Source organism: Papio anubis, chromosome 1, assembly GCF_008728515.1.
Source record: "Papio anubis isolate 15944 chromosome 1, Panubis1.0, whole genome shotgun sequence".
In the NCBI taxonomy this organism is placed as follows: domain Eukaryota; kingdom Metazoa; phylum Chordata; class Mammalia; order Primates; family Cercopithecidae; genus Papio; species Papio anubis.
In genome coordinates, this window is record NC_044976.1 from 206,771,552 (window position 1) to 206,796,314 (window position 24,763).

The window sequence follows — 24,763 nt, forward strand, 5'->3', positions numbered from 1 at the left end:
CTCTGTGGCTTTGGGAAGGATAACTTTATCATCAAGGCTTAGTAATGATTAAATGATGGTGCATGTTGTTATTGTTTTACTTATTCTTTTTTGTATACTTTTAAACTCCCTGGGTTGGACTGTTGCTAATTCCTGACTGCCTTTTCTCTGGCCTTGATGGCTTTCTTCCTTCTCTGGGACATAGCCAGTCCAAAATCCCCACTTCCTCCCCTCGACCCCAGTATCCTAACCAATTCTGGCACATATAGTTTGCCAATTTAATGATGCCACGACAGTGTTAGAATAGAGAGTTGATGATAGCATTTGCTTATTTCCATGTGTTTTGTAGTTAATAAAGTTTCATAATTTAGGTGATATTGTGCTTTTGGCTGTTCCTTTTATCTTAATTCACAAAATTATGATAGACACTTTTCTCTCATACAATTTTATTTGTCATGCCTAATTTAATTTAAGGATTTCATCTCATATGAGCACAGATACCAAGTTAGAGGTGACATAGTAGAGTAGAAAGGGCTTTGGTTTTGGAGTCCAGGAAATTTACTGAAAATTCTTCTTCAAGTAGTATTTATAATAATTACCATCTGTTGAAAAGGCATGGCTTTGGTTTAATGCCATGAGTCCAATATATGGCTTGTATGTTCTGTTTAGGACGGCATATTTTAAAATACACATTGAGTATCCTTTCTGCCTTTCAGTTTAATTGTTTCTGGGGGAATTGTAGGACCCTGTCCTTTTCAACTCTAGCTTATGGCCACTTGACTAGGTCCCTTTATTATTAGAATATTGTAGATTGAACTAGAGAAAAAGTTAACCATTCTTTTCTCCTTACATCCTGCTCTTTGATGGAGAAATAGATTAACATTTATGATTTAAGTGATTATGATTTGGATCATTCATTCATTTGCTATATGTTCCTCGTGAGCATGGGTACTGGTAGTTTGCCACTATGTCAGTTGTGAATGATACTTTGAATATCTATAAAATTCACAATGTAATGTTATAAATATTGTGATGAGCAAATAATATTGAACTGAATATTAAATCCAATTCTAATCATTTAGTGTTAAGTTTTTCAACATTTATAAGATAAATTATATCTTATAAAGGCTCTATGTATAGAAATTTAAGTGTGCATTTGGTCATCAATGAGTTTACAACTGCAGGGATAGAAAAACAATTATAGTATAATTTCATGTATGTTATAGAAGTGTATATAATTATCATGTTAGCATGAAGAAGTTCCACATGTATGTGGAACTTGTTATTCCTTTAAATTTTCATGGCACTTTTTAGAATCATTTCCAAAACAATTAGAAGTAATATTAAAACTATTAATAGAAACATCGTTTCAAAATTTTTTCCAAGGAACAATTTGAGCTCAGTAGGCAATTCCTTAAAATTTTAATAGAAAATAGGCCGGGCATGGTGGCTCACACCTGTAATCCCAGCACTTTGGGTGGCCGAGGTAGCGGAGCACAAGGTCAGGAGATCGAGACCATCCTGGTTAACACGGTGAAACCCCATCTCTACTGAAAAGTACAAAAAATTAGCTGGGCATAGTGGCGGGCGCCTGTAGTCCCAGCTACTCGGGAGGCTGAGGCAGGAGAATGACGTGAACCCGGGAGGCGGAGCTTGCAGTGAGCCGAGATGGTGCCATTGCACTCCAGCCTGGGTGACAGAGCAAGACTCTGTCTCAAAAAAAAAAAAAAAAATTTAATAGAAAATAATACTTGTCAGAAAGACAATCCAAAACATGTCCAGAGATATTCTTAAAATGATTTTTATGTTTCAGTTTAGTAAAATGCCTTGTTTTATAAGAAACTGTAATGATGTTTCCTCTTTCCAAATTACATACTGTCTTCAAAGTACAAAATATTACAATGACTTAATTATTAACAGAGGTATAGATCAGACTCAGACATGTCCAGCTTTTATGAAAAATGGAGCTGTAGAATGTGGAGGAGTAAAACACGTGTGTTGGCCAGGAGCAGTGGCTGACACCTGTAATCCCAGCACTTTGGGAGGCCGAGGTGGGTGGATCACCTGAGGTCAGGAGTTTGAGACCAGCCTGGCCAATGTGGAGAAACCCCGTCTCTATGAAAAATACAAAAATTAGCCGAGTGTGGTGGCGCACACCTGTAATCCCAGCTACTTGGGAGGCTGAAGCAGGAGAATTGCTTGAACCCGGGAGATGGAGGTTGCAGAGAGCAGGTGCTCCAGCCTGGGCAACAAAGTGAGACTCCATCTCAAAATAAATAAATAAATGAATAAATAAATAAAACATAACACTTACGTCATTCTTTTTATAAAACCCCTGTCTCTTTAAGACATGTACTCTAAGAACATTAAAAAATGCATGGGACTGGGTACGGTGGCTCACACCTGTCAGCCCAGCACTTTGGGAGGCTGAGGCATGTGGATCACTTGAGGTCAGGAGTTCGAGACCAGCCTGGCCAACATGATGAAACCCTGTCTCTACTAAAACCACAAAAAATTAGCCAAGTGTGGTGACACGTGCCTATAATCCCAGCTACTTGGGAGGCTGAGGCACGAGAATCGCTTGAACCTGGGAGGTGGAGTTTGCAGTGAGCCCAGGTCGCGCCACTGCACTCCAGCCTGGGCAACAGAGCGAGTCTCCATTTCAATTAAAAAAAAAAAATGCATTGGGAAGCAACTGACTAAATTTACTGCTATATAAATTAAAAAATATACATTTTTGAAACACTGAAGCCCCATAAATTACTTTTTAAAAGTACATTTATCAAACATTGAAGCTCCAATTTCACACAGGTAATTGCACCTAAGATCATTTTATATAAATGCAAGAGCAAAAGAGGAAGAAGATCTGTGTATTATCTCATGGTGGTTAAAGCTCATAGATTATAGTGCAAACTCCCTGAGTTCATTTCCTAGTAACATAATTACTTAACCTTTCTGTGCCTCAATTTTCTCATTTATAATGTAGGAAAAACACTAGCATCTCCCTTTGTTGTGAGAATTAAATAATACAATAAAATGTGTAGAACAATCCCGGCATGCAAGAAGCCCTATGGGTATGCTGTCATCATTGTGATGGTCTCTGCATTGAGTATGCCTGAGTAAGCTCCTACCAGATCTGATCCTTCTGAAAGAAACAACTATAATCTCTGGACAAAATACAAAAACAAAACAATGAACACCCACAACAGTAAAACCTTCAATTACCTGAAGGCCCTAGCTATAGTTGCTCTATAGCTGCTGTTACAAGATACCGCCAAGTTGATGGCTTAAAACAACATACATTTATTATCTTCTAGTGTTAGAGGTCACAAGTCTAAAAATCAGTCTCTGTGGGCTAAAATCAGGGTGTTGGCAGCACTACATTGCTTCCAGGGACTCTAGGGAATTATCTGTCTTCTTGCCTTTTCTAGCCTACATTCTTGGCTTGTGACCCATCCTCTACCCTCAAAGCCAGCAGAGACCTACCATGTCACATCTTCACAAGTCCCAGGGATTAGGATGTGGATGGATGTACTGAGCTTGAGTAAGATGTTATTGAAAGATCAAATGAAAGTGAGAGCAATCCAGCTGAAAAATGACTGAAAAGTATACTTTTTGATTTGACAGGAGCCTGATTTGCTTGCAAACCAATCAATAGGAATTTCAATCTATCTTACGTACAACATGCCAATTCATAGATTCACATACATTATGCATTTAACGAGCTTCATTCTCTGAAGGTTTTCTGAGTTTTCAGTAGTTAATCATATGATTTAGAATTTAAATTTAAGTATATTTTCATATTGCATGCATAGTAGATATTAATTACTTTTAACAATAACATTAATGAAAAATAACTTAAAAAATGAGGATATCTATAAATGCAATTTGTTGAGTTCCTGTCGTATTCCAGATAGGCATCTTCCTGAAACACGAGTACAAAATAGTGAGTGTGGTATTATTTTTCTTTGTGAATAGGAGCCTGTTCAGTCTTTGGCTATAGTCTCTTCTGTGGGAGATAACAGTATTTAAAATGTGGTCACAGTTCCAACAGTAGATCTTAATATTTCTTTTATACCCTCATTCTTCTGGTCTTTTGGTATCTGCTCAGAGGCACTACATTGTAAAGCCTTCTTTGTTCAAGCTCTAGGGCAGATAGATCAAGGATCAAAATGAAAAGAGTTAATGTTGTGTCCACTCTAGTTGAGTTTTATGTTGATGATTTCTTTCCATTAAAGCACATTTGGGTAATGTGGAGGAAAAAGGAAGAGTTGATGAATTTTGTGGTTCATATGATATAAATTGTGTTCTGTATATTATTAAAAGTAGATTTCTCAAATGGCTGGGCTAATGACTCACTGGAAAAAAATGAGGTGTAACACTTGACATTGTTCGTCCATTTTCAAATATGCTCTGTATAAGTCTCCAGTAAAATACAGAATTAAACTCCATTAAAATACGGAACTAGGATGTAAAACGGTGACCATACTTTAAATAGCGTAAATGTAGAGATATCTGTCACTGAAGAGACTATAGCCAAAGGCTGCACAGGCTCCTATTAACAAAGAAACATAATATCACACTCATTATGATTTATTTGTGTTTCAGGAAGATGCCTGCCTGGAATATGATAAGAACTCAACAAATTGCATTTATATATATCCTCATTTGTTTATTTAGTTATTTTTAATTAATGCTATTGTTAAAAGTAATTAGTGTCTACTAAGCATACAATATGCAAATATACTTAAATTCTAAATCATTACAATGTTTTATTTTTATAACAGTAATATATGAGTATGAAATAAAAATACCCTCTTCATAATCCTCATTCTCCCCTAAGATAACCACAGCTAAAAGATTGGTATATTACCATATATAATGTTATGCATAAAAATATTATATAAATGGAATCATATACTGTCTTGTCATCTTTTACCATTTAATTATATATGGTTTTTAAAAATAAGGACACAAAATGTCCAGAGGAAGAGAAGATTCAGATTTAGTTGATTCCAAGCTCTGGCTCAGATTTCTGTAGTTCTCTTTGGTCTGTTCTGTGTTTGCTTGGTTCACAGACTAGCTTCCCACATGACTACAAGATACTTTGTAGGAATTTCAGGGATGATATCCAAAGTCAACATCATCTGTAGGCACAAAGAGGAGCTGACTTTCTTTATTTCTAAAAGCAAGACACTTTCCCCAGGAACTCCCTGGCAGAATTTCCCTCATGCCCATGGGCACACACCCATAGCTAATTTATTTACTCACAAGAGAAAATGGGGCCAGCACAACTGGCTCTGACCATGGGGATGGCAAGAGGGAAGGATACTTCTAAGAACTAGGTTCTTTTATTGGGAGAAGGAAGAGAATTGTATGTGAAAATGAAGGTCAGATAATTTCTAACATTGCTACATCATAGAGCAGATACATAGTTAGCATCTGTATGCTTTCACTGGAAATGTTTATATTTGGGACTCCCCATGTTCTTAAGCCAAACCGGGACCAACAAGTGAAATCTTTGCCTAGGAAAACAAATCCAACTCTGTGCTCAGGTGTCTCCATGGCCACGAAATAGAAAGCGCATGTCCATTCTCCACCTGTCTCATTCATACGGTGTTCATTCCACAAACAGAGATTGAGTGACTTTTGTGCATTCTGGAGCTAGGGGGACAGGGATGAATAACAATGCCTCCTTGCTCTTGAGACTCTTAGCAATCTAATAATAAAGAGAGTAGATAAATAGAATGTGGTATGAACCTACTTTCATAGTAAATAGTTCAATCAGAGAACAGAGGAGAGATCTAATTACCTACCCAACACTCTCCCGTTGTATGTCCTCATAGCTGTGAAATGCTGAATGGATTAGTGTGTGTTTATATTGTAGACAGTATGATGCTACTAGCTATTTATATCTGAAACTTCCATTCTCAAATATCTACTCTAACTTGACATTATTTTAAGGGACTGTGTTCTGTTTACCTTCCTATTCAGGAACATCTCTGGTAAAGCATAAATAATAATTCCATAATTAGATTATAATGCCAATAAATTCACAAATTTACTCATTAATGTGATATTTAGTCAGCATCTTGTCCAAAGCCTCTGTATATAAATATGTACCTACCCTTTGTCTGCAAAATTGATACAGTGATGTAAAGGTGAATGTGATTATAATCTCCTGAAGGGCTCATAGCTAAAAATATTCACTGAGTAACAATTATCCATCTTCACTTATGTGAATGTGGAAACTTGTCTGTGGTTGAAAGATGCCTCTTTCAGTTTTACTGTCTTTCTGTGTCTAGAAAGACAACCTTCTACTCAGAAGCCAAGGATATTCCATATTTCTAAGTATTTGAATGACGTGGTTTCCAGACTCTGTCATCAAACTCAATAAGGAGGTCAATTTAAGCAGCATGTAATTTAATCACAGTGGCGTAGTTAGGCACTGTTTTAGATTATGAATCTTGAATGTATAGATTATTTTATTTGATTAGTCTCATTCAATTTGGACATCTTCCTCAGCTATTTGTGTGTGTTTATAATAGAAAAAATTTTCATTTGTAAACATATGATAGCAAATAAATGACATGGTGCATTTCTGATTCAATTGTAATAAACCATTCTGCAATTTATGAGTGACTTAAAGATATGTGGAACCTCTTGAGTCAGCCATTCTCAATGTTTTTTCTTTTTTTGAGATAGAGTCTCATTCTATCACCCAGTCTGGAGTGCAATGGTGCAATATCCTTCCCAAAAAACAAACACAAAAGCAAAAATAACAACTAACACTTCTTCCTGCATTTTTTTTTTGTGTGTGTGTTTTCTTCAAAGCACTCAACACCTTCTGAAGACTATGTAATCCTGGTCTGTTTATTGCCTTCCTATTCCCAATAGAGTGTAAATCTCAGGAGTGCAGGCCCCTGGGTCTGTGGTATTCACTTGCTATACAGCTAACATCCAAGACAATGCATGTTATGTACTAGATATTCAGGAAATATTTGCTGACTGGAGGGTCTGTGGTATTCACTTTCTATACCACTAATATCCAAGACAATGCATGTTATATACTAGATAGTCAGGAAATATTTGCTGACTAGAGGGACTATGAGATAGAATTTACAGACCAAAAATTAAGGGACTGAAAAGTACCAAAAATTCTGTTTCTGCTACTGTAGTTAACAGTTTTGAACATATGGTAGAGCTTTCTTGTCTGTTAAGTACAGCTGTTTTTGAATTTGCCTCTCTATGTTGGGAGAAAAGGCATATTTTTGAAAGAGAAAGTCAAAAAATAACCTTTTGGATTTGGTAATCCTCCATCCTTATTTGCCTGGCACAGTCCAGGTTAATACCTGTGGTCACAGCTTAATCACTATTAGTTCCCCCTTTTGTCCAGAGTGTCCCTGTCTAGATGAGAAATTACATGGTCATCCCTAGTCATGGTGTCTTCGTGAATCAGATAAAACTTATAGAATCTATTTACAGAAGGCAATACAAATAATATGCACGCATACAAAATCGTGTGTTTCGTCTCTGATTTGAAGACTTAAATAAGTCTTCCTTTTATTGAGTTAAATAACTTCTTTTTTTTTTTTTCACTTAATTCTAGTTCTGTTACCCATGCTGGAGTGCAGTAGTATGATCATAGCTCTCTGCAGCCTCCAGTGCTGGGTCTCAAGGGATCCTCCTGCCTCCTGAGTAGCCAGGACCACAGGCACAAGCCACCATGCCTGGCTAATTAAATTTTTTTTTTTTTTTTTTTTTTGGTAAAGATGGGTTCTTGGTATATTGCCCAGGCTGGCCTTGAACTCCTGAACTTAAGTGATCCTCCCAGCTTAACCTCCCAAAATGTTGAGATTACAGGTGTGAGCCACTTCACCCAGCTCACACAACCTCTTTAGTGATTGATGCAGTCACACATTCTGAGAAGATACACTTTTTTTGCAAGTAATCCCAGAAGTGTGAGAGAAAGGCAAAGACCAGCAGGATCTACACAATTTGAGGATTACACAGACCAGATGGAACACTCTGATAGTGAGCATGAGGTCAATACTGGTAGTACAACCTGATTACTTTCATGTGGCTTCTGAGATCAGGCCACATGTGACCCCTGACTTCATGGTGAAGCATTAACTCTTAAGACCACATGGAACTGTAGAAGGGTCCTTTGCTGGAAGCAGAAACCTTAGAACTGTCCTTAGACCACTGAAAAAAGTACAAAGAGCAGTGCAGGAAGAGCACACAGAATGGGCCTAATATTGCCGCACACTGATTTCCATAGCCCTGGAAAATGTGAGCTATATGTGAGACAAGAAGAACATATTGAAAGCCTTGCAATATCTGACAAAAGAGAAAAGTAGGCCAGGTTCTGTGGCCCACGCCTGTAATCCAAGCACTTTGGGAGTCTGAGGTGGGAGGATCACTTGAGCCCAGGAGTTTGAGACCAGCTTGGGCAACATGGTGAAACTGTCTCTACAAAAAATAAAAAAAACAATTAGCTGGACATGGTGGCTAATAGCCATAGCCAGCATACCTATAGACCCAGCTACTTCAGAGGCTGAGGTGGTGGGATTGCTTAAGCCTGGGAGATCAAGACTGCAGGGAGCTGTGCTTGTGCCACCGCACTGTAACCTGGATGACAGAGCAAGATGCTGTCTCAAAAAAAAAAAAAACAAAACAAACAACAACAAAAAAACCCCAAATCTCACACAACAATGAATCAGATTGGACAGTGCAAAGATAGAGGTAAATGAAAGTTAAATAACACCAGAGACCACAGAAGAAACAGCAGCTAAACCAGCAAAATTAAATACTTCGTAAGCTGGTGGTAATTGCATTTGTTCACTCTCTTGATATATGATGAGTAACCACGTTCTAGATTCTGTGTAGAGAAAATAGTGAGAGTGAACTGAGTTACTACAGATGCCTCTTCCAGAATAGGACATACATGGAACGTGTGCCTTGTAAGTATAAACACCCAATAAATGATTTTTTTTTCACATGAAGAAATAGAAACAATGTACCAAGGTCAACGATTACAAACTGTGATTATCTTTACACAGTCATGGACTGGAAGTTTTGTTTCTAATAGTTCCCAGAATAGAAGTATTTGTGTGACTGACAATTATATTACATGTAAGGAAATTAATTATATCATTTATTGATTCTTGAGGTACAGGCTCTAAAGCTCCAGCATGGATTTGATGTGGGTGGTATTGATTTGTATGTAGTTTCCCCATAAGGTATTTTTTTTTTTTTTTTTTTGGAGACAGAGTTTAGTTCTTGTTGCTTAGGCTGGAGTGCAATGGCGTGGTCTTGGCCCACTGCAACCTCTGCCTCCTAGGTTAAAGCGATTCTCCTGCCTCAGCCTCCCAAGTGGCTGGGAGGCACCCACCACCACGCCTGGCTAATTTTTGTGTATTTTTAGTACAGATGGGATTTCTCCATGTTGGCCAGGCTGGTCTTGAACTCCTAACCTCAGGTGATCCGCCTGCCTTGGCCTCCCAAAGTGCTGGGATTACAGGCATGAGCCACTACGCCCAGCCCCCATAAGGGGTTTTTAGTTCCTCTGGAAATTATTCAAGCATTGGTTAGGAACAAATATGTGCAGCTGGTTGAATCCAGCTAATGATTGGATTATTCTCATGGCATTTTGTTGGGGGCTGCCTTGATGATGTCTTCTTAGATCTAGGTGTTTAACTTGCCTGTAAGTATTGCACACTGTCCCTCCAGCAGACCGTTCCTAATTTAATTGCTATCATATGACCTCCGTTCTTACAAAGGAATCTAAAACTGTAATCTTACTTTATTTCTAGCTCTGATTAGTTCTTTATACTATTAGTTATCTATCCAAACTGAACTCAGTCCCTGAATATGCTACACTTTCTTCAGGTATATATTCTCCACATTGTTACCACACCAATTCCTCAACCTAGAATTCTGAGCCTTTCAAAAGTTTACCCCATCCTTCTCTGCAAATGTCCAAGGAGGTGTCTTCCTTAAACCCTTTCATGAAGCTCCCAGCCAGAAGTAGTATTTCTACTCATAGAGTTCCTTTTCACTGGGTGTCTGCATTTTCTTATTTTTGTCTCTCATTTTATATAGTGATTATATGATATGTATTTTATACAGTTTATTTACATTAGAATATGGTTTTTTCAATGTCCGTTCTTTAACCAACACCACATTGTCTTGATTCCTGTAGCTTTATAGTAAGTCTTTTATTTTTTATTTTTTTTTGAGATGGAGTCTTGCTCTGTCACTAGGCTGGAGTGCAGTGGCGCCATCTTGGCTCACTGCAACTAACCTCTGCCTCTCGGATTCAAGCAGTTCTCCTGCCTCAGCCTCCTGAGTAGCTGGGACTACAGGCCCCCACCACCATACCCAGCTAATTTTTGTATTTTTAGTAGAGACGGGGTTTCACCTTGTTGGCCAGGATGGTCTTGATCTCCTGACCTTGTGATCCACCCACCTCGGACTCCCAAAGTGCTGGGATTACAGGTGTGAGCCACTGTGCCCGGCCTATAGTAAGTCTTGAAGTTACGTAATGTCTGTCTCTGACTTTGTTCTTCTCCAATATTGTGATTATTGTGGGTGTTTTGTCTTCCCATATAAATTTTAAAATCAGTTTGTAAAAATCTGCAAAATAAATTGCTGAGATTTTGATTGGGATGTACTGAATTGTTAGAATGTTTAAAAAATTTCTGTATTCCTCTATTTACCCACCAGTTTTTCATAGTGGATAGACCTAACATTTATTTCAGACTTTATTATTATATGAAATTTATTATTCATAATAGATCTAAGCCCGAGAGGTCAAGGCTGAAGTGCTATTATACTCCAGCCTGGGCAAAAGAGAGAGACTCTGCCAAAAAGAAAAAAAGAAAAAAAAGAAATGTATATATCCTGAGGATTTGAACAAATTCAGAAAACATTGAAACAGTGTTACATGAGCTGGAATTTATTTAAGAGTAGTAATCAAGTTGATTTTTTTTTCTATTAATTTTAGCTAAGCAAAAGTTCCATCATTATTCATGACTGATGATTTCTTTCCTTATATTTATTCTGATGACTTTTTAATCATACATTTAAATTAATACACATTCCTAGAGGTGTTACTCTAAGCTGAATATTTTCTAACAAAGTCTGTTATTATGTCTGATAACACTGTTTATCACTATATTTTAGAAATGTCTAATATTAAGATTAGTCCCCCTCTTTCTTTTCCCCTCCCCCCCAAATTGTTCTTACTCTTCTTGTCTATCTCCCAAATGAAATTACTTGTGGAATTTAATTTCACTTAGTAATTCTGATAAGTAGCCTCCATGGAAGAGACTTACTATATTCTTTACTTAGCACCCGTCCATCTACTCGAGTTTGTTAACATTAAGGTTTATGCAGCAGCCACTTTTAACATATTCTGTGCTTAGAGAAAGGAGATATTGATAATTTTGAGTTAGTGCATATCCAGGCTGGGTGTGGTGGCTCATACCTGTAATCCCGGTACTTTGCAAGCGTCAGGCGGGCGGATCACTTGAGCCCAGGAGTTCGAGACCAGCCTGGGAAACATGACGAGACTCTGTCTCTACAAAAATAAAAAAATTAACCAGGTGTGGTGCAATGTGCCTGTAGTCCCAGCTACCTGGAAGGCTGAGAGGTGGGAAGATTGCTTGAGCCTGGGATGTCAAGGCTGAAGTGAGTGCTACTACTGCTACTATACTCCAGCCTGGTGAAGAGAGAGACTCTGCCTCAAAAAAAAAAAAAAAAAAAAACCTGAGGATTTGAACAAATTCAGAAAACATTGAAATAGTAGTACATGAACTTTTCCTATTCTAAAGTAAGAATAATTTAGAAAGTAGTAGATCTTAGTTCTTTATTACCTAGTTTAAATTTGAAAGAAAGCATTTATAGTTACGAATAAAATTTCTAAACCCTTTCCTTGTATTGAGTTGTGTGTGTGTTAGTGTATGAGAGTTTTGAGTTTATTGTACTAAGTCGGCTTCATTGTTTGACAGATCTAAAAAAACGGGGAGAGTTTTGCCTGGCTAATACTGCAAAACCATAGTAAAGTTAGGAAATTGGGCTAACGTTTAATTAAGTCAATTACTGGCCTCACTTTTGTGCTTCATTTGCTCATTTAAACTTATGGTAAATTTCTTTCTCAAACTAATGGCAGAAAAGACTTTGTGGTCTCATGCTGTTAAAGTGCATATCACCTACAATATTACAGTATGAAGAGATGCTTTTCCTTTTATTTATAATTCTCCCACATTAATGTCATGTCTCTCTGTTCTAATTTAGTGCTTTGTATTTTTCATTTTAAAAGTACCTGGTCTGCTCCTGTGAACATTTAGGTAGATACCTTGGTTTGAGGTCCTGTGAATCTGTGATTCTGTTATTTGTAAACATGTATGGAAATGGAAAAGAGGTTGGGCATGGTGGCTCACACCTATAATCCTAGCACTTTGGGAGGCAGGAGGATTGCTTAAAGCTGAGAGTTTGAGAGCAGCCTGGGCAAGAAAGAGAGACCCCTGTCTCTACAAAAAAAAAAAAAAAAAAAAAAAAAACTAGCTGGACGTGGTGGTGTGCACCTGTAGTCCCAGCTACTCAGGAGGCTGAGGTGGGAGGATTACTAGAGCCTAGGAGTTCCATGCTGCCCTGAGCTGTGAGTGTACCACCCTAGGTAACAAAGCGAGACCCCGTCTCAAAAACAAACACAAACAAACAATCAAAAAGCCAGAGAGACAGAGAAAAATAAAGAAAAATATATACCTATAATAGTAGGTTCTCAATATATATGTTTCTTTCCCTTTCTTCTTTCAAGATGAATTCACTGCTTGTTGAAATATAACTAACTGATCTAAATGCTGATGTTTTAATGAAAAGTATATAATGTGGATTTCATTTAATTCTGTCCTAAATCACAGTTTGGCCACATACGTAACAAATCCCTAGGCACCAAGGATTTTGGGTTTTGTTGGGAAGAAAACGTCTAGGCCAGAAACAATGTATTTTTACTTTGTTTTGAATCTTTTATTGTTTGGATCAGACCTTGTTTAAAAAATTTAGAGAAAAAATTTAATAGTTCCGTTTCTGCCAGTAGACTGATATTCCAGCTGTGGGAAAAACGAGAAACAAGCAAAACACCCAAACCGCCTCCAAACCAGAAGTTTTAAAAGGATTAAATTTGAAAGATTTAATCAGAATATATTCAATTTAAAAGGAAATAAGATTGAGGCATTGGAAACTTCTGAGGTAGCTAGGACTTGAAGAGACCTAAATCCCAGCAGTAAGAGAAGTGCACTGAGGTAGGTCTAACTTTTTTTTATACCAGTTTTCCCTTTGGGGCATTTGCTGAGTATTCATTTGGGCAGAGATTAAGGCAGAGGAGCCTGCAAAGTTTATGTAATCTCAGGCCTGACAACATAGGCAGAATTTGAGGGTAAAAGATCTTGAAGGAAAAGAGATAGAAATAAGGCTTACACTCTGAAGAGGCTTTCCCCTTGAGTTATTTCTCTGTTGGTTGTGGTGTATTATTATTATTATTATTACAAGACAGGGTTTCCTTGTCCAGGCTGGATTCGAACTCCTGGGCTCAAACAATCGTCCTCTCAAGTAGCTTGGATAACTGGCATGTACCACTATTCCAGATCATTTTTCTGTTATTAACCTTTGGGAAACAAGCTAAGAAGCTTAGCAGAAAGCAGATCAAAAGGTCAGCAGTATAGTCAGATGTGACTATTGATTCTATGAAACAATTCTAATAATGTCTTGTGAGGTCTAATCTTGTGCTAGGGGGCCAAAAATTTGTTTCAGTGGTTGCTAAGGAGTAGGGGTTTTGATAATCATTCCAGGCTCTCAGTTGGAATCCTTGGAAGTTATAATTACTAGGAGAGAGGGCGAACTAAAGGTAGACTGAATCTTGCTAAGTCTGAAACCCAGCCTTCAATCTACTCAGCTTAAATGGAATTGGTGTTATCTGCCCATCATCTAGCTGCCAGCCATAGGTACATCTTTTCTGGAGGAAGAAACAGAGTTAGCTTGTATACAGATTTTAACACACAGTATCTGATGTGCAGTTAAAAATGTTATTAGGCATATAAGGAGTCAGGATCAAGAGAAAATCTGACAGTAGAAATAGACCTGTAAGTGATCCAGATATTGGAATTATCAGTCACAGACCTTAAAACAATTGTGGAATCTACAACGAAAAAAATCAAATGGAAAATCAAATACTGAAAACCACAATAAGTGAAGTAAGAACTCAGAAGATTAGTTTAACAGCAGCCGGGACATAGTTGAAGAAAGGATTCATGAACTGAAAAATAGATTAGTTGAAAATATCCAGACGGACTTATGTGGAGAAAAGAATATTAAGAATAAAGTGAAAAAAATCATAAAAGATACATTAACTCTAGTAATAAAATCTAACATACAAGTAACTGGATTCCCAAACTGTGATGGATTTGGGGCTATAATAGTGAGATTCAAGGTTACTGTCAATCCTAACCACACTGTGGTGTACCATAGTAAAAGCGTTGAAAACTAGCAAAATAAAAAAATCTTAAAAGTAGCTAGAGGAGGGAACAAAATTAAAAAGCCATAATAAGACTGATATATGAGGATACGTTAGAAAAATCTGAATCAGAAGACAAAGGCATCTTTAGTGTGAGGAAAAATAATCACTAACTCTGTATTATAGCCAGATAAAGATGTCCTTCAAAAGTGAAAGTGAAGTAAAGACATCTCCAGACAAATAAAAATTGAGATAATTTAGATATAGGAGATGGGCTTCTTCAGGCAGAAAGGAAATGATACCAGAGTGAAAACAGGAAATGCAGAAGAGAAAGACGACTAAGGAAATATGTGGCCAAATGTAAATTAATGCTAACTATACAAAATAATCGTATTAATGCCTTGTGAGGTTTAAAATATATGTGCAATTAAAATGCACAATGATAACGCAAAAGGTGGGAGAGGATGAAATTGTCAAACATGTTCAAAGATCCTTTTTCTGGAACAAGGTGAAGTTACTAATTTATATTTATAATGAAAGAGTTAATCACAATGGAAGATTATTAAATGTCATGGATGAACATGCAACCTCTAGGGTACTAACCGAAAGAATAAGAAAGAATAACCAACAACTTTCCAGAAGGAAAAATGCAATATCAAAATATTTGATTAGTGTAAAGGCAGGAAGAAAGGAGGGAAAAGAAATAAGAACATATGGGCTGAATCTGTTCTTAAATTAGATTATGGTGATGGTTCACAGCTGCGTAACTATACCAAAAAGCCTTGAAATTGTGTACTTAAATAAATGAACTTTATGATATATAAATTATATTTCCATAAAGCTTCATAAAGAGAACACAAGACCAATATAATACAGATAATATGATAAATATAACTATATAATAAATATAAACTCGTATTTTAAGAATAAATGTAAATTGACTAAATACTTCAATCAAAATTCATAGATTGTCAGATTTTATTAACTGCAATTGTATGTTGCTTACCAGAGATACACTTCAAGACTATCTTACAGAAAGAGTAAAAGCTATAGGATGGTAAAGTTGTATATATGGTAAAGTTGAATCTAAAGACAGCTGTTATAACTATATTAATATCTGAGAAAGGGCTGGGCATGGTGGCTCATGCCTGTAATCCCAGCACTTTGGGAGGTGAGTGGATCCCTTGAGGTCAGGAGTTCAAGACTAGCCTGGCCAACATGGGGAAACTCCGTCTCTACTAAAAATACAAAAAATTAGCCAGACGTGGTGGCGTGTGCCTGCAGTCCCAGCTACTCAGGAGGCTGAGGCAGGAGAATAGCTTCAACCCAGGAGGCAGAGGTTGCGGTGAGCCAAGATCGCACCACTGTACTCCAGCCTGGGTGACAAAAGTAAGAATTCATCTAAAAAATAAAAAATAAAATAAAAATTAAAAAAAACTTGATATCTGAGAAAGAATTTAGGGCAGAAAGTATTGCAAGAAATCAAGATGGACATTTCCCTATGATAAAAAAGTCAGGTTATAAGAAAAATAATTCTGAATTTACATGAATCTAATGATATAGCTTTCAAACTTAAAAAACAAAAATTGACAAAATTATCAGGAGAAATCAATCAACATTGAATGTATAAGACCACGCTTCTCACAGTATAACAATAATCAGCCAAATAAATCAATGAGGATGCAGAAATCTGAACAGCATGATTAATTAACATACATATTGACATTTATAGAACACTGCACCATATGCTGAGAAAGTACACATTTGTTTCAAGTGCAGATGGAACATTTACCAAAATTGATTATGGAGGAAGTATAAGCAAATTTCAGAGGTTTGAAATAAGAGTGTATTCCTTTCTTATCATATAATTAAGAAATAAGTAATGAAAAGAATTGCAAATCTATAAGTCTAGGAATCAACAAGTTAATCACAATGGCAAATGATGAGATATTTTTAATTGGATAAAGTGGAAAACATGAGACGTAGCTAAAACTGTGGATACAGTTAAAACTGAGTAGAGGGAATTTTTTGGCCCTAAATACATAAGAAGAACTGAATAATCAATTATCTAAATATCTCAAGAAGACCACAAAGAGAAAATATTAAACCTGAAAAATGTAGAAAGAAGAAATAATAAAGACCAGAATTTATGAAATAGAAGAAATAATAAGGAGCAGAATTTATGAAGTAGAAAGAAACATAAATCATCCAAGCCAATCGCTGGTTTTTTGAAATGACTAATAAAATTGATGAGCCCTTGGAAAGACTGAATACAAAAAAGAGAGAATATAAAATTAACAATATTAGGAATGAAAATAGGAAATCACTGGAGAACCTCTAAACAATGAAGAGATAATAAGAGAATACTGTGAATAGCTTTATTCCAAAGAAATTAAAACTTTCTAGAAACAATATAGTGTTAGCAAAATACAGTTTACCAACCCTGACACTAGAAGTGGGAGATATCAACTGTCTTACATTTATTAAATAAAATGAATTGATCATTAAAGCCTTCTCACAAAGAAGTCCAGGCCCAGATGGCCTCACTGGTTAATTCCACCAAACATATAAGGAAAGAATAATACCAATCTTAAACTCTTTCATAATACTTCCCCAGCCGATGTTATGAGGCCAACATAACCCTGATCCTAAACTATGACAAAGACCTTGCAAAAAAAAATAATAAAGGTATAGACTAATATGCATCAGGGACCATAGGTGTAGAAATCCTCCATGAAATGTTAGCAAATCCATCCCATTGACAGATCAACTCAATAGCCTATTACAACCAAGTTGGAATTCAAAACCAATTACTGTCATTTACCTTATTAAGAGAAAAAAAGAAAAATGTATTTATTTTAACAGATACTATAAAAACATTTTAAAATATTAAATGCCTATTCATTGCAATATTAGTAAGTTGGCATGTAAGAAAAGTTACTTAAACTGATAGAAATTATCAAATGCAAAACTGGTGAAATCTTGAATTCTTTGAAGGCCATGTTGAATAAAGTTGGGAAAACTGAGCTTAGCAAAGTCACAGCTCATTATAAATAATTCTGTTATATTTTTACATTCTAGTAAAAAGCAATTACAAAATAAAAATAAGTGATTTCACTTATATTAGTATAATAAAACAACACACACCTAGGAATAACTCTAATGAAAGATATGCAAACCTTTACACACAAAATTGAAAAACATTTTGAGAAAAATAAAGATGACCTTAAAAAAGGGATAAATATACCATGTTCATATATTGGGAGGCTCAGTATTACAAAGATGACAGTTCTCTTCCAATTGGTTGGGTAGATCAATGTAATCGCAATCAGAATCCCAGCAGGTTTTCTTGTGTGCATGAAAGTTGAAAAAGCCAGTTCTCAATGAAGAAGAGCAAGATTATCAAATACAACTTTGAAGAAAAGAACAAGGTTAGGATCTTTGACTCCTGGATATCAAGACTTATTTTAATGTTGCAATAAGACTGTTGGGTATTAGGACAGAGACAGAAAAATAGACCAGGGTAGAGTTCATCAGTAGATCCACACATTTGTCTTTGGACACATTAGTAAGTGACGACGCAGTGCTAATGGGGAAAAGATGTATTTTTTGATAAATGGTCATTTGGATAGATACATGAGGGTGGGTGAGGAGACGACTCTTAACTCCCTCCCTACCATCTTACATAAAAAGTCAATACCAGGTGTGTTGCAACTTTCAGGGGAAAGGCAAAATAATGAACTTTCTAGAAAATTTAGTAGCTTTAGTAGCTTTGTGTCATTTTATTTTGTTGTTGAAGATTTGCGTGTAATACTTTTATATGTCATTTGTTTTCTAGTATGTAAAATGCAGATGATAAGATTACATGTAAAATGTATGGCTCAAAGCCTGCCACATGGTAACTGCTTTAACTCAACAGAATTATCCATCTTAAACAGTAGAATAAAGTTAATCAATTCGAAAGAAGCAACCAAACTTTTTTTTAAAAAAAGTTTATGGAATAGCTCATGTTTATGTGCCCTAAATTTGTAATTAAAATATGAATGCACATGATGGATGGATCACTTGAGGTCAAGAGTTCGAGATCAGCCTGGCCAACATGGTGAAACCCCATCGCTACTAAAAATACACAATTTAGACAGGTGTGGTGGCGGGCACCTGTAATCCCAGCTACCCAGGAAACTGAGACAGGAGAATCGCTTGAACCCAGGAGGTGGAGGTTGCAGTGAGCCAAGATCGCACCACTGCATTCCAGCCTGGGTGACAGAGTGTGACTCTGTCTCAAGAAAAAAAAAAAAAAAAAAAAAAGAATGCAAAAATAGAGATGTCATTTGGATTATCTGCCTTTCATATAGTGATATAATTTAAAAATAATTATTTTGTATTAGATGCTTATGTCCTCTCTGCAAAATCAAGTTGGTGTTTAAATAACTATTGTTTCTTTTAAGGGGAATTTTGTTTTTATTTTGCAATTTTGAAATGAAATTGCTCTTTTTATTAGTGTTAATATAAGACATTTAATGTAATTTCCTGCAGATATTAAAATAGTCATTTTCTTTAATAAAATCCATATATATTTTTAAAATTCCACATACTTGGATAAGTTATTGGAAAAAATGTTCCTTTGTCTTATATGTTTTATGGATTTGTAACTGCTTAAATTCTAAAATTGGTTAAGTTTACTGTGAATTTTATATTTCCTTTTCTTGATTAGCTCCATTTGAATCATTCTTTTCACCATTTGCAGGAATTTAAATGATTCCTGTTAACAAGAACAAGAGACATGTCATGAAATCGTTCTGCATTGCTTATGCATAATTGCAGTTTTATTGTATGTTAGTCTTTTAACCCTGTGGACCATTTGTCTTGTCTTGTGTGTCTAGCTGATAATTCACTCCCAGCAATGCTGTTGCTAAGCTTTTCTTTGGGTATTTGGATATTCTGTTTGTTACATTATTGCTCCTAATTCTTGCTCCTTGAAGAACTGTGTCTTTTGTAATATAGAACATTAAAGAACTCCTGTTACTATCATTAGTAACTATGACTCTTGATTATAAATTCTTTCTTCTGGAAAAATCCCATAACTTTATCTTTGCACTGACGGGAGTGTGTGTGTGGGGGTGTGTGTGTATGTATGTATGTGTGAATGACTGACATGCGGAAGTGAACCTGATGATGGCAAAATACAATGTTTTTGATAATCATTGATGGTACTAAAAATATGGCATATTCTGTTTTCCTGATAAATGTGAAAAGGAAGTCATTTAAGTGTTTTAGATTTTTTGGGGGGAGAGAATAAATATAAAAATTTGCCCTTTTAGAGGTAGAAAAGTGCACAAAACAATTGCACTATGCTGGACATGCCTCTTTTGCTTCCCTTTGCCCCAGGATCTAAAGAAATGGATTCATCACTCCAGTAAGTTAATGTGTTAGAGGCAATCTTCAACTTGCTATAACAACAAAATATCTTGAAAAATGTATAGTGAAAATCAGGCCTTTCTGTTCAGTCAAGTGTTTTTCTTAAATAACAACAGTGTGTTTGTAAAATGCAAAGGAGGAAGTGAGTTTAGAACAGATTTTTCTGAAGACTAAGTAAATTACAAAATAAGCCAAAATGCTGTGTTAAAAGTAAACTATTGAATTTCATTAGGGCTTCATAAAATTCTACCTGTATATTTAGGTTGATTTTTTAAATATCACTTCATAACGTTTTTAAAAGAATCACTGTGTATGATGCTTTTTATGCACATTGCTTCCCAAAAGCTTGTTTACCAAGGCATTGGAGATTCCTAGCTGATAGCCCAAGATTTCTGCCTAAGTAGCATTAGCTTCTTACCTAATTAATGAGTTTTCTAAGAAAGAACAAATTACAAAGAAACTTTCATACATGAAGGGTGTGAAGCAAACCACAGTTCCCACAGGACGTTCTATAGATGGGAGGTGAGTTAAGGAAACTGACCTTTGAGACTGAGTATGTCCCTCAGTGTTGAAATTTTTTATTCTGATTTATTTGCAAGGAATCCTAGGGTGTTGTAGATGATAGTCTTGGTTGACAAATGACTTTTTTGTTTGTTCTATTTACAATGTGGGTATGATTATAGTCACTTAATGATTAAGAGACTAAGATTCATTTATAAATACAATTTTAAAAAATAATTTGATTCCCGTATAACTTCAGAACTATTTGTTAAGGCATGCCTTTATATTATGAAATTGTATGAAATGCTAGAAAGATTAGAGTAAGAGAAATTTTACTTTAAGTGTCACGAGAGAAATTGTAGTTAGACACTATATCTCTAAATTGGTCTTTTTAATTAAATCAGTTTTTATAATTAGAGGAGAGTCGTAGTTCTTAAATCAGAAGGCCTATTACATTTGAGAATTAGAAATGTTCATGTTTGCTTTTAAATATATTGGATTTTCATTATTTCATGTACCTGATGCATTTCCAGCCTAATGTCTTTTAGAGTTCTGATTGCTAAATTAACTTAGTTCTTTTTGTTTGGTGAGATTAAATGTTGTTAATTAAAAACTTGAATACAATTTTTTATGCTTTAGAATTGGAAAGAGATTGTGGTGCAAGGACCAAATTGATATCAATTCATTTAAATGATAGTCATTGAAACGTTGCTAGGTATTTGTTTGTTTGTTATTTATTTTGGCTTTTTCTTTCCACAGCAAGTTGATGTGGAAAAATGGGTATGTGTTTCCATGTATTTGCAAAGAAATTGTGATCTAAAAGTGCATGCTTGCTATTGCCTCTAATCTTTTATTTTGCTTCCTAGTGGTGGCTTGTACTATTAGTGTTCAAACTAACTGCTTTGTTGTAATGAACACGTGTTTCACAGGTCTCTAAAGAGAACCTTATGTTTCTGGTTTTGCTTCATCTGAAATGAGGCATATTAAAGTACTTTCCATCTCTAGAACCATATAGTTTTTATATAGTTTGTTTTGTAATTATTATGTGCTCTGGCCAACAGAAAGGTGTTTATTATTCATACTGTGTATCTTTTGCAAACAAACTTGACTGTTTAATCTCAAAATTCCACTGCTTGGTCCTTATATTTTTGTATGTACTGTAGAAGAAGACAATTATATATATAGTCATAGAACCTTTTTTTAGGGGGGTATAGATGGAGTCTCACTATGTTGCCCAGGCTGGTCTTGAACTCCTGGACTCAAGTGATCCTTCTGCCTCAGCCTCCCAAAGTGCTGGGATTACACACAGGAGCCACTGTGCCAGGCCCTGTATAATCTTAAGCAGTGAAGGTGAATGACCCTGTAGAAAAAGGCAGTTACAGGATTCTGGAGGCTAATTCTTAGAGCCCACGTTGTCACAAGTTGTGCAAAAAGTTATGTTGCTTCTTTTGGTCTCAGTTTCCTTATCTGTTAGTAAAAATTAAAGGAGAAAGGAAATACACCAAGGTACCTTCTAATATTTAACACACCAGGATTCTGAATGGAAATCCAAGTCTCCTCAAGACTGATATTCCTACTCCACTTTTTCCCAAGAGTACAAAACAGTGAGGCTTTTCAGTGTTGAAATGTTTTGTTTTCATTTGCTCTGCGACTTATGTGAAGAATCTTTTAAGATTGACTTAACTGATGGCTTTATTTTATCTTCATTATTTTTCTCGACCTAGGATCCAACATTTTGAGAATTTTGCTATCTTTCCAGTGCCCTTTCAGTAGTGTTTTCCAACAATTTCATGTTCATTTGTCTTAAAACATTTTTTTTAGCCCTTTAAAGACAAGGAAACTTGTTTTTTAATTTACCACTTCTAATGACCTTTGAAAACTACGACTTCTATGTTATATTGCTGAGAATAATTTAAAGTCTTCATCTCTCTCTTTGTAACTGAACTACTACTACTTTTGACCAACTATTTGTTTTTGACATTTCCTACCCTCCTCTTTGGCTGTAGTTAAAACGCTGATCCAAGCTTCACATTTTTCTTGTCTTGGTAAGGGAAGCCTGCTTCCTTCTCAGAACACACATGACACCTCTGTGTCCTGCACTTCCCTAATATCAGCATCCTACAACATAGCTCTCTGTCTTTTCCCATCCTTGCATCCCTTCACTTCCATTACGCTATTTCTGTGCCGTGTCTGGATTGGTATTGACCAACCACTCAAGCTGCTTTTACTTATTTTGTAAATAGCATTTGCCAGTAAATAAAATCACCTTTTCACCGTTGTCTAAAAGTCTTCCCCTCCGTTCCTCTGCGGATTTGGTTACTCTTGATCTGCCCGTATTATTTCTTTTTCTTTCTTATTCCTATAATAATTTATTTATTTTATTTGTATTAAGTTTATTTGTGAATCATTGCAGCAGAGATTGCCTTCCAGTTCTGAGGAACTATCTGAGATATTTTCTGCGCTGAAAACCTTGAGGCTTAGTTTGCCAGTGGCTGGCTTAATAATCTTATGTAGCCTCTTCATTGACCGTAATCTCTTTGTCTATAGGACTAGAATCTGCTTTACTCCTTTTTTTCTTAAATATGACTATTATGTCAATGCTAAACATATTGATGCCAAAATATATGTTCATTTAGAAGTCATATGATGAAGAGATTCTGCTGGGTTTTAGAACGCTGATGAGCATTCTGTGTAAATGTTGCAGCAAATTTCAGACTGGAGCTCTTTTTTTCTTTGAAGACTTGTCCAGTTCATATCTTTTGCTTTGGCCATTAGAAGTTTGAAATTCTGCTGTTACAGATATACCTTGAAGGCCAACAGAAAATAATTTAACCCTCTACCCACCTAACCAAGGACTGTTGAGACTGCTCTGTGGGGCTGGTACTCCTCTGCCCCTTGGCTTAAATTAGAACCGGTCCCATGACCTTTCTCGTATTCCAAGAGTGAAATACCCTACAGACATTTCAAGTCATACAGATCTCATTTCAGTAATTAAAATGCCCAAACCTGTATAATAGGCGAACTCGAAGCCAATTCAATTAACTTGTCTGGGGTAGAGCTGGAGGGAGGGATATCTGGGAAGCTGTTTCTTGCTTGTCCCGCCAGGTTCCTCAACGCCCTACTTGGTACCCAGACAGTCTGCCACTCTCAGGTGCTGTGGGAAGGAGACAGAAGAGAAAGCTTGGCAGGAAAGGTCTGCTTTGATCATAGTGTCATGCACTGGGCTTGCCAGGTTTCTAATGCTGACTTTCTCTGTGGGTACTTGGCACTGGTCTTTTGGGGAGCTTCCATCCCCAGAAATCTCTGACTTGAGGTGTTCTTGCTGCAGACAAATGCGTCTCCACTAGCTGGCCAGTGGCAATTCCTTCCTCTTCCTGATAGTTCTTGGTGGCCTCTGAGACAATCCCAAGCTGGATCTATCTAGTATGACCCCCATTTGCATGTTGGCAGTGTGGTCACTTCCCGATTGCAGCCCTATAGGGCTATACCCAGCCTTTTGCCTCACAGTCTCCAGGCACAGTCAGACACCAGTCTACGGTGTCCCATATCCCAGGGACATCTGGTATCCCTGAAGCCACCCTTGCTAGGCCTGAAGTGAGGGCAAGCTTGGGAGGCAGGCAGGATTCTAGGTCCACCTGCACTTCTCTCCAAGAAACCGTCTCTTTGCTGTCTGGCCTCTAATAACACACTGGAGGTGGGCAGTCAGCTAAAGGCAGCCAGTGGATTTGCAGCCACCCTCTTTGGCATCTCTGCTTAGATGGCATAACAATATGTTTTAGAACATGATAGTACAGGTGGTCCTCCACTTGGGGCGAGGTTATATCCTGAAAAGCCCTTCAGAAGTTGAAAATATCATAAGTGAAAAATGCGTGTAATACACCTAACCTACAGAACATTATAGCTTAGCTTAGCCTCCCTTAAACATGCTCAGAACACTTACATTAGCTTACAGTGGGACGACATCATTTAACACAAAGCCTATTTTATTAAAATGATGAATATCTCATGTAATTTATTGACTACTATACTGAAAGTCAAAAACAGTGGTTTATGGGTACTCAAAGTACAGTTTCTGCTGAATGCAAATCACTTTCATGCTATCGTACAGTTGAAAAATCACAAATAGAACCATTTTAAGTCAGGGACCTTCTTGTAAATCCCCTTCGGAGACTGGTCATTGTTTTGTTTTGGGACAGATGTGCAGTTTTAACTTCTGTTATATTTGCTTGTCCAGGGTGCATTTGCCACTGCCAGATTAAGACCTTTGGGAGCCTTATAAAACTAAGGCTAAGCTAAGCTGTAATGTTCTGTAGGTTAGGTGTATTACACGCCTTTTGGAATATATATGGA

General features: G+C 36.4%; 1 protein-coding gene across 13 annotated transcripts in view; it reads left to right on the plus strand.

The window, feature by feature from the left end:
* The window catches only part of RYR2 (ryanodine receptor 2), a 785,691-nt gene that overhangs the window by 290,722 nt on the left and 470,206 nt on the right, over positions 1 to 24,763 (plus strand). For 10 of the 13 annotated variants that reach the window (XM_021934115.2, XM_021934128.2, XM_021934136.2 and 7 more), the window contains exon 4: positions 21,173 to 21,193. The exons of the other annotated variants lie outside the window; for them this stretch is intronic. In XM_021934115.2, the coding sequence (XP_021789807.1) occupies positions 21,173 to 21,193 (21 nt within the window). The remainder of the gene's footprint in view (positions 1 to 21,172; positions 21,194 to 24,763) is intronic. 13 annotated transcript variants of the gene reach the window in all.